This window comes from Erithacus rubecula (assembly GCF_903797595.1).
Source record: "Erithacus rubecula genome assembly, contig: SUPER_Z_unloc_6, whole genome shotgun sequence".
NCBI lineage: Eukaryota > Metazoa > Chordata > Aves > Passeriformes > Muscicapidae > Erithacus > Erithacus rubecula.
Genome location: NW_027635650.1, coordinates 1147853 through 1158675, shown reverse-complemented (window position 1 = coordinate 1158675; position 10823 = coordinate 1147853). Strand labels below are relative to the sequence as shown.

Genomic DNA, 10823 nt, shown 5'->3' with positions numbered 1-10823 from the left:
ACTAAAAAAACCACTGGTGATCCTTTAACAAGGTTCAATTTTATTTGAAGGGAAAATTACAAATGGTCACTCGCTTGAAGGGACACCGCGAGCAAATGGCTGTTTTCGTAAACTTTGCAATCTGATATGAGAAAGAGGAAGAAAGAGGATGGAGGGAGAAGGGGATAGAGAGAAAAAGAAATGAGATGGAAAGAGAGAGTGAGGGGGATCACTGGCGCTTGATCCAGCCCACGGGGATCTTTGATGTTCTGAAGTCCCGTACAGTGCAGCTCGCTGTCCTTTTTCACGATGGCTGCTTCGGGCAACCCCCCCTCCATGCCCAAACAGGCTGGCAGCCAATTTTTATGTAAATGAGGAGTATCGGGAGTAACAAAGAGATTACAAAGTCTGTGGGTCTCGCATAAGGGCGGAACAGGACAGCAGTCACCTCAGCAGAGCTCTGTCTTCAGCCTGGCTGACTGTAGCCATAAGGGTCTTCCAGCTACTCAGGCACACCATCCGCACATCTCACGGCGTGCCTCATCGTCTGGCTCCAGTTGCTTCATCTAATTTCTCTTTATTTCATTTGAAACCTCTAACCTACTAGATCATCAGTGGCTTTGCTTTTCTCCGGCCTTAATCCCATAAGGATAGACAGTGAAATTCGAAATGACAAAAACCAGTTGCTGTCAACTTTAAACATATTTTGAAAAAAAAAAAAACTTGCTGCATAAAATAACTGTATCTTGGAGACCTTTCTTGCCTATTTCTTTCGTGGAGATGCAGCTGTTCTTAGGTGAAGGGACTGAACAATCAAGCTTTCAAACTATAGCACTGGTGATGGAAGAAAGCTTCCACTGGAGTCAATGAGAAGTAAAGTCTCGTGTACATTTGGATGTTTGATCACTGCTATATGGTTATGTTCCTGTTTTCAAAAAATGATAGAGATTTTTTAATGCCTGATTGCCCACTCTGATCAAAGACACTTACTTTACTGAAGATCCCAAAGGGAAACAAAAGGGCAGACCATATAAAACAAGGAAGAAATAAATTGATGAAATGAACAAAGCTGGAGAGAAAATTTAACAGAAATCTCTTTCCTCCCCATATCTTTTCCAGTTATCTTGGGTACTATTTGTAAAACACATATGTAAAATATTGAAGGTATGACCACTGCTTTCAGAAAATAATTGCCTTGAACAAGAGAAATAAAAACTTGCAGAACGTCACAGTACCCACTCAGCTAACACCATGAACTTAACCCTGAGATTCCGCACTTAGAGGAAAACTTTTGTTTTTGCAACTTTTCATAGGACTAAAATCTTAAAATGCCTGGGTCCTACAGAACTCATGGGATGTCTCTGAGCTAACATCAGTCAAGTGAACAAAAGTTTCAGATCCTGCCTGTTGCTGAACAAAAAAATAAGAAAAGGGAATGAAGCATGAAAGAACTCTTTAGCAATACAAGGATCATTAAAATAAAAACTTACTAAGAAGAAAATGCAGGAAATGCCTGTTATTGAGAATAGCACCTAGATCTTGCAGAGTAATTTCTCAGCACACAGTCAGGTAAAGCAGAGGCTCTACAGAGATGAAACTAAACCCAGGATCTGAGATAGGAAATTTTCACTATACAACTCTCAGAAGAAAACAAATACTGAATGTTATATGCTTGCATTCTTATTGTGTATGTACGACTACATTTTCACCATAGAGCTGAAGGCTCTTATTATTTGTTTCCATTTTGAATGCTTGAGTTCAGACAGTTATATGGCCAAGACATTTTATTTACTTCAGGAAAAACACAGATGGTCAGTGGCCAGCCAGGACTGCCATTCTGGAATCCGTGAGGTGTAGTCATTACCACAGAAACAAGAGAGGATTGACACCCTGTAATTTCTGTCTTGCAAGAGAATTCACCAACCTGACTAGTAAATAAAGTTCATAAATCAACAAATCAGAACCAAGGTCAAAAAGATGAAGATTAAGCATCTGGGTTCCATTGGTCCTCTTCATTGCTGACAGTACTATGGTATCTACTATCTTTTGAGTTCCTTTAACTTACTATGCAAATTCATCCCGGAAACATTTGATACAAACTAATACTAATTTTTAAATACTTTTCACAGAAATGGACTAGAAAAGCCATTAAAAATTTGCTCTTACTTTTAAGGTGCTAACCTTCATCTCACCCTGTTTTACTTTGCGAAAAAGGTGTGCAGCAATAACCTTTGGAAGCAGAGTATTATGTTCAGCCAGTTACACTTGAATTACCAGATGTGTAACAATCCTCAAGAGGACCCATTGTCATACACATTTCTGCGAAAGAGCCTTACAAACAGCAGTTAATTTTCACACAACCTCTGTGAGACATGCACGGATGGATTATCACTCCCAGAGTGCAGATGTGGGAAAACAGTGGCACCATGGAAATGAGTGCCAGGGTTGGGATTACACTTAAAACCTTCAAACCTCTCCTGCATTTTGTGACTAACAGGAAAGGAAGGCAGAGAGGCATAAGACTGGGAGACTGAAAATACTGACGGATGTCACTGCTGAAAGTCCAAGTCTCCATGGAGATGGGTGGACACATGACAGTGGGTCTAACTGGCACCAGGGTGAGCTTCAGTGGCCTCTTGAGGTAGGTACAGATGGTGACTACCAGGTGTCAACAGCTAAGGTGGCAAACTGCTGGTGCCCTAGGAACTCTTGACTATAAATCCATTATCGCTGCATCAATGAAACAGAATTATACTGTAGTTTTGAAACTTTCAGTAAGTTCAGTTATAGAAAACTTCCTGGTGTAATACCTATACATCAGTACAGGAGCAATATCAGTATATATTTGGTTACAAAAAAGCCCCAGCTTGCTAACAATGGCTAGAGAAGTACTTGAGTTGTTACGGTTTCTCCACAAGCTTTAAGTTACTTTCTGAACACCTAGCTATTTTAATGGAAGACAAGGAAAGCTTCTGCTACACTCCTGAGATGAGTTAGTGGCAACAGCAAAAATAGTAACTCCACGCTGTACCTCTCTCACAACAAGCTTTACACTGCATGTAAGATCACCTATCATCTCTTCAACACTTTCTGTCAATACTTAAACCACCCAGTACCTCTTCCCCAATTCTTGTATCTATTACTTCTCTGGGTGCAAGGTTTTTGAACTATCAGGTTTGTTTGTTAGCTTACCTATGAAGGATTTCAAAGAGCTGATAAACTTGAACAAAGGTTGAAAAATTGCTTTTTGCTCAAAGCCACATGCAAAAGGGGAACATATGTACTGGGCATGACTTAGCAAGGCTGAACACCAGGCTCAGCACAGGACAGTAGGTGAGAAAATGAACCATGTGATTTCCAACTTTTGTGGCTTTAGAAGTGGGTAAAAACAGGTTTAGCCAAGCCTGAAATGACGTTTGAATAATCAGCCTGAGACAACTAGCAGGTTTGACCCCCCAGGGCAATTTTCCTGGCTGCTCGTAAAGCCAGTCTGTCAGAAATGGACTGAAACCATGCACATGGTGCTGTGGGGCAGGCGTGTATCCCCAGTGCGGTGCTGGCTGAGGTTATTATGTTAATTGCACAAGCACGTGAGTGCAGCCCTGTTGGTCTGAGCTCTGGGTTATATGGAGGAGAACTCAAGAAGCCATGAGAGAAACAGGAACTGGTAATTCCTGACCTGAAAAGACCTTTTGAGGTTACTCTGCTTAAAAACAAAAAAAAAAAAAAACCCAAACCCCCCCCCCCCAAAAAAAACCAAACAAACAAAAAAAAAAAAAAAAAACCACAAAGAAGTTTTTAAAAAAAAGTTAAGAAAAATAAGCCTAGTTCCTTAGATGAAAAGTTGCCATCCAGAACAGAGCAAATGGATGTAATAATTTGTTTCCAGCAAATTCTCAGTGCTTCTATCAAGCACACTAAGTGCTTAATCCCACTTCTCTTCAAATCAACAGAAAAATGGAAAACATTACCAAAAATAGTACCATTTGTGCCAGTTCACAGCCAAGCTTTAGAATCTATCACAGTTTTAGCATTGCAACACCACTGGCAGAGGTTGTATTTCTGAGAACGATAAGTGGGGGAATGGCAAAGGGGGCAGTCAGAAGCAAACTTCAAGGATTACTAATTTAAATGTTGAAAGCCAGCCACATACAGGGATGTCATTTTTACTGAGTGTATTGTTTTGTTCCTATGGCAGATCTTAACTCACTTGAATGGAAATAGCTGTACTCTACATCTAGTGCTACTGAACTGCCAGCTGTGTTCAGGAGATATTTATAACCACTAACACTGTAGATGGAAGGTGAGTTTTAACATGTCATAGTTATTCTGGCTGGAGAGCAGATCTCTGTCTGACAGCTGGAATTGAATTGCAGAAAGCTTAAAATATCTCTCCATCGTTTTCACTCTTTTCTTTTGCATGTAACCATCCCTTCCAAGCTTGCTTCTGTTTTCTGGCTTGCTATTGCTCCTGGCTCGTCTCGGTGGCAAGCCAAGTTAGTGCGGAGCTGCCTTTCCCAGTGCTCACCCCTCTGTCTGCTTGGGCTGGGGACCAAAGGGACCCCTTGGATTTCCTCTGCGGGAAGTGCCAGAGCGCTCGAGCCTCACGTGGAAGCACGGCACACCGCCAGGCACTCAGTCCCCGGCCTCGTTCTCGGCGCAGCCGACAGACCTCTGGGGCCCCAAACCACAGCCCCCTGTGCCTGCCCACCTCTATTTCAGCCGGGAGCTGTTGGTGGGAGGAGGCGGGGGCTGTAAGGGCCACTTTTTCCAAGAGGATGCAACGCTGAGCGAGGGGCTGCACTCCACTCCGTATGTTGTGACAAACCACGACCCCTCCAGCACCGCTGCCTCCCCCTTGTCCTTGATGGGCACGGCCCGAGCAGCCCGGGGGGCACGCCGAGCCCTGCCACCGCACAGCCCTCCGCGACAAGGCCGGGGGACCCGTCCCTGTCCCTTGTGGAGCTTCCAAGAGAGCCCTTGGCCGCTCACAAAGAGAGAGCGAGCCAGGCACGGGAGTATCGCCCGCCCCAGCGGCGGACGGTGCTGGATGCACACGCACGCACACCCCGCACACGCATCTCCGCACACGGCGCGGCCGAGCGGGTCACGTACCTGCAGGTGCCTGTCCGTGGGAGCGCGGGGCGGGGAACCGTGCTATATCGCCCGTATTGCATGGGGGGATGAGGGCGATATTGCTCGGGGGCTCGGGCGGGGGCGGGGGGGCTGCTCCGCTCCCTCCGCCCTCTTCCTCCTCCTCCCTGCGGTGTGTGCGGGGGTGTGTGGTACTCCGCGCCGGAGGAGGCAGCGGCGGGCTCCGGCTCCTGTCAGGCACCGGAAACAGGCGCCCGGTCCCCCGCACCGCAGGAAGTGTGCAATGGCACACCCGCACACCGGTCCGGAGTGGCACCGCACACCGCAGGCTGTGTGTCATGTCACACCGCAGAGGCACGGCACCGCAGGCTGTGTGCCATGGCACTCTGAACAGGCACAGCCCCGCAGGCTGTGTGCCATGGCACCCCGCACACAGCACAGGCACAGACCCGCAGGCTGTGTGCCATGGCACCCTGAACAGGCGCATCACCACAGGCTGTGTGCCATGGCACCTCGCACACAGCACAGGCACAGCCCCGCGGAGAGGAGGACACCATGACTTCTCGGGGGGGAACAGGCAACAGGAGCTGCGTTCCCTGTAGTTATGTGGGCAGGAATGAAAATGCGGAGAGATGCAGGCATGTGAAACATGGAAGTTGTGGAAGGATAACCTTCTCAGTTGGCATGAAATAATGTAATACTCATCATTCTGTTGGAGGTTTGTTGTCTCGAATCGCCTCAGTCACTCGAAGGCGTGTCCAAATAGCTGCTACTTTGTTGTTGTGTGTAGATACAGAAACACACGATTTACTGTTACTTTCTTTTCTTTTTTTTTCTTTTTTTTTTTTTTTTAATTTTTATTTTATTTAACAGGTTTCTGGCACAAAGTGATAATTTTATATGAACTATATACATACACATGCACATATCTGCACACATGCTGTGCTAGTGACAGTAAGACAGTAAAAACTGCAATTTGTGTGTTGTGAAAACATCATTAATTTACTTGCAACTAGAGACCCTATCAGCAACATTACTCATATTGGGATTTTTTTTGCAATTATCACAGGAGGGCTCACTTTGTGTTTGCAGCATTTTCTCTTGGTCCTGGTTCTCCCACAGTAAGCAAGGCACATGCCAAAGCAAACTCTGCTCATCTCCTCAACTGGGCTTTTTTTACCCTGCATCACTCCAGAAGGAGACAGGCCTGGCTATCAGCCTTCCAGGCCGGCTGCTTCATGTCCCAGAGGTTTCTTTTCCTCATCTTCCTTATGCCAACATTTGCAAAACTTAAATGGGCTAACACATGCTACTGGCTACGATGGCAACAATGCTTACACAAGAGTATAATGGAGGCAATCTGGAAGTGTATTTATGCCAAAAGTAATGCTCTTTCCAGATTTGCCTGTGGAGTGGCAGGGGAATTGGGTAGCAGCATTAGCCTTGCCTAGGGGAGATTGCCTTTCCTTCTGCTATTGTTATTTTTAGTAAGGTGTCATGGTCACAGTGCTGCAACCAGCAGAGGTCTATAATACTTAAATAATCATCGTTTCAGTAGTAGATTCCTTAAGATGAAGAACCCTAACAGGAGGAGTAATTTTTCCAGGGAGTGAAGGGACAGTCTGCCTCCATCCATCATGATCAAATACATGACATCCTGCTTTCAGATCTTGCTTTTAAGGAAGGGACCTGTAGTGAAAGTGCTGGCAACATTAAGAAAAACACCACAACCTTCCTGGACTTTGCTGTGCCCACAGAATCCTACCAGGAACAGGAATGGTCTGATTTTCAGGAGTATGCCCCCACACTACTGCACAGGCCATCAAACACAGCTCCTGAGTCAGAGGCTGCATGGGTTGTACTGGTTGAAACCAATGCCCTGTTTGCCTCTGAGATAGGGCTGCTGAGCTGTCTTTTCAAGACACCAAATAGTTACACTTTCACAACTGATAATAAGGAATTCCTGGAGAGAAGGACTGCCTACCAAACAAACACTCCTCATCTCTGAGAGCTCTATAATCAAGCACATCATCTGCAGTCAGGAATCTCAAGGGGCTTACTCTCCACTGTGGTTTTCAGCCTTGTTCACTCCTTTGCATTCTTTTTCTTTGTTCTTCTCTGTTTCTCTCGTTTTTCTCAGTGGCCACAGGACAAAGCAGCCTCCAAGGCTCCCTCCTCCCACCTTCTTCCCCACCTCTTTCCTCTCCTTCTTCACTTCTTCATTGTTAGAAGCAGCCACAGGTCAATGCAGTATCTGCACTCATTATCTACAAAGAGGGTTTGAAAATACTTCACAAACATCTGACATAGTTACTTGGTTATTGTGCTGTATTTTCGTGGTGCTACACAGGGCTGTAATTGTATCACAGAAGTTTCTGTTTCACATCATATGTTCTGCAAAAAGCTCAGCTAAGCCTAATACAGTGTAACCACCACTTCAGCGCAGAATTGCATTCTGATGAGCTCGTTTTAGCTCACTGCCTGTGTTAGTAAATGCACTAGGAGGGCAGCGATCCTGTACACTGATGTTCCCAAGTAAGAAAAGGTTTCCTCCAGGAAAGAAAGCTGCTGGTATTGATGCTACAGGACAGTGCTGGCTGCTGCAGGATGGACAGACAGAGAGATTGCCCTGCCTCTGCAGAGCCGAGAGACCGCTGTGGTGAGGAGTTATTGCTGGCCATTTCTCCTCCAATTCCTCACTTGGAATAAAACACATCCAGGCAGACATCTGACCTGGCTGGTACGGACACCTGCTGGAGTTACTGAGCATCTCTCCATAGAAGGTTCACACGTCCAGGTAAGGCAGCAGGGTTCTGTCATTAATGCCATGGGCTGAGAAAGAAAGTGCATCACATCCTCATCCCAGAGCTAGCATGGATTTTATTATGTGACCTCTGGCAACTCACTAACCCATGTGCTATGCCCCTTTATCAGCCATAACAGGCTGTGTGGCAAGGGTGAATTGTGTCACTCCGGACACCAGTGCCAGGAAAGCTAGGGGTCATGGTGTTCAGCATGTTCAGAAGCTCATGATCTCCCCTCCAGTCTGGGCAGCCTGCCATTGAATTAATACCCAAGCCACCAGCAGACCAAGAACAATGGGCAAAAGCATCCCAGATCCCACAAGAACTAACCTTTCTGCAGAGAAACATTGGCTGTGAAATAGGGCGTACAAAGCTGCCAAACAGGAGGGAAAGGAATCACCATACTCCTGTTTGGGAACACCTGACTGTCTGCTTGAAGGGAGGCCCAAAGCTCCTGGCAAGCGACATCAGAGCAGAGATCATGGCACTTCAGAGAAAACATGCAGACACCAAGTGACCATGTGGCTTTGTTGCGAGCTGTTCAGCTTCCCCAGAGACCCTTCAGCACCACATCAGTCAAACAGGAACAGAGCAAAACTTGGCTTTTCCCAGGGATGTCCTCCATGAGATAAGATGTGACCTGACTTGTCTGGGCTGGTTCCCCTTTTGTTCAGGACTGACAAGTGAGTTGGATTCCACTGAGTGACTCTGGCCTTCGTTTGACCCAGGCAGCAAGGAAGCTGAGCCACAGTCTGTACCCTGGCCATGCTTGCTCTCTCCTGCCCAGCTGAGCATGCCAGCACCCACACAGACTCTGCCTTAGCCCCCACCACCAGTCATGAGTCCAGCCTGGTGCCAGAAGCTTTTCCAGCTGAAACAAAAAGGTGATACATAACCCCATGTGAAATCCTTGAGCCCTCACAGCAGCAGGAAAGCTGGCCTGGGAGGCGATGAACAGGCTGGAAGACAGACACAAAAGAAAATACTTCAGTTTTAGCAGAAAGCTGTCATACACTAAGGACCTACCACTAGAGTAGCTAGGATGAGAATGAAAAGTGAGAAAGGCCAAGAATGGTCAGTTTGACCAGGTGTGGGTTTGAAATCAGAACTGATTGTGTCACAGGAAAAAGAGCAGGATCAGGCCACTGCCACAACAGGGGGTTTTTTTGCAGCAACAGTGCCCCACAGACTGCCAGTAGCCTGCCTGGTAGCAATTCCAAGAGCTGCTCATCATGGCTGGAGCCAGACAAATGCAGATCATGAGCTAGTTTTCAAAGGTATGTTTCTCAGAGGAGCATATGTCAAACCAAATTAGCTCCTGCTGCACAGAAGTTAAGCTGGAACCATTTTTGAGTCAGGAAAAAATCCTGGCACAACAAATATTTTTCTGAAAAAGGCAGCCTCCTTGAAAAAGCAGCAGGAGTTAGAAGACACATCTTTCTTTTTGGACTTGATTTGTCATGACCCAAGCAAGATGTTACCCCATCAGTTATCTGGAGCACAGAGAGAGCATTATCTGGAAGGTCCCAGAAAGTCCTAGAACAGCTCAGTGCCTGTCCAAACCTTGTGGTGTCCCACACTGCCTCTTCATCCTCTGTAATACTGTGAGGAAAGCCTGTTTCAGGCAGCCTTACAGCATGCAGGCAGACAGCTGGTTCTTCACTGAGGCTTCCTCCACCTTAACAACTGTTGCAAAGGTATGAGAACCAAAAATCTGGAGAGCCAGTTTCTCACCACAAAAGCTGGTCTGTCTGAATGCAGAAGTATTCCTGTGGGAGAATACTGCAATCCCCTCTCAGAGAGTCAAGCATGAGCTAGACCCACCTGGCTGACACACTTCTCTGGGTGAAAGGGCTTGGTGAGAAACAGGTGTCTGCAAATCAGTATTAATGGGCTGGTTCCCTCGTGGGACATCAGTGCTCTGGAAGGGTAGAACAGCAGCTGGGTCTATGGGGCAGTGCAGCTTACAAATACCCAGCTATGAGGACTCAAAGTCAATGACAGAAGGTGAGTGGCAGTGTCCTTCAGGACTGCAGGAAGACAAATGATCTGACTTGGGATATCTGTGGTACTGACTTGTGGTCAGTAAATAAGGAGTTTGTCTCTCATGGTGGTGGAGAAGGCTTTGTAGCCCTGTGTTTTCTGAAACACTAGAGCAGCTCTGCTACACTGCAAGCAGGGTCAGAGTGAAAGCCATTAAGCTCCGCTTTGGACACCAGCTTTCTGGCTCTAAACTCATATGCTGCTATTGGGAAATTCCTTGGAAAATTATAATAAATATGGAAGTGAATAAGTTGCTTGTCTGTTATGTTCTTGGTTTTGGGATTTTTTTTTAGGTTTCCTGTACAGAACACTGGAATGGTAATGTCTGAAAAGCAAATCCATTTACTAAGGCAAGGCAAAACAGTATCAGAACATGATCTATTTGTTTAAGAGTGGTCCTTAGGGAGGAAGATCAAGCAGGCAGCTTCTCCCTCACACCCCACAGCCTCTCTTTATTTAAGGAAAGGTTTTTAAAGCAAGATCTGTGAAGCATCCTATCGGCATTCCTGGAACATCTGTAATTAAACACAATATTTCAAAGCAAAGCACTGCTGGTTAATTTGCCCTTCACTTACCTGCCAATCCAAAAATTACTTGTGGGGGGCATTACATGATGCTATAAGATTTCATCACTTTTGGAGAAGATTTCTGAGCAAACTCACTTTTATTAGACCATGATCCTTCAGTTCTGTTGGTCATTTGCCGCAGCATTAGTTGCACCCTGCTCAGCAGTATTTCAACATTTGTGATCCTGCTTTTAGCACCAACCTGACCTCCCTGTTCCATACGTCAGAAACAAAGGCACTACGAGGATCCACAAGAGAGGAAGGCATTCTTCCTTCTGGAACACTTACAGGACACAAGCCCACAAGGAGCCTGATTCAAACATGAAATCTTGAGGAG

At 46.0% G+C, this 10823-nt stretch overlaps 1 protein-coding gene across 1 annotated transcript in view; it reads right to left on the bottom strand.

The window, feature by feature from the left end:
* KIAA1958 overlaps positions 1–317 on the bottom strand; it is a gene marked incomplete at both ends in the record, with an annotated part of 43992 nt that extends 43675 nt beyond the window's left edge. The window contains 1 exon segment of the mRNA XM_079331617.1: positions 263–317. Coding sequence (XP_079187743.1) covers positions 263–317 — 55 coding nt within the window.
* Between the last annotated feature and the right edge of the window lie 10506 nt (positions 318–10823).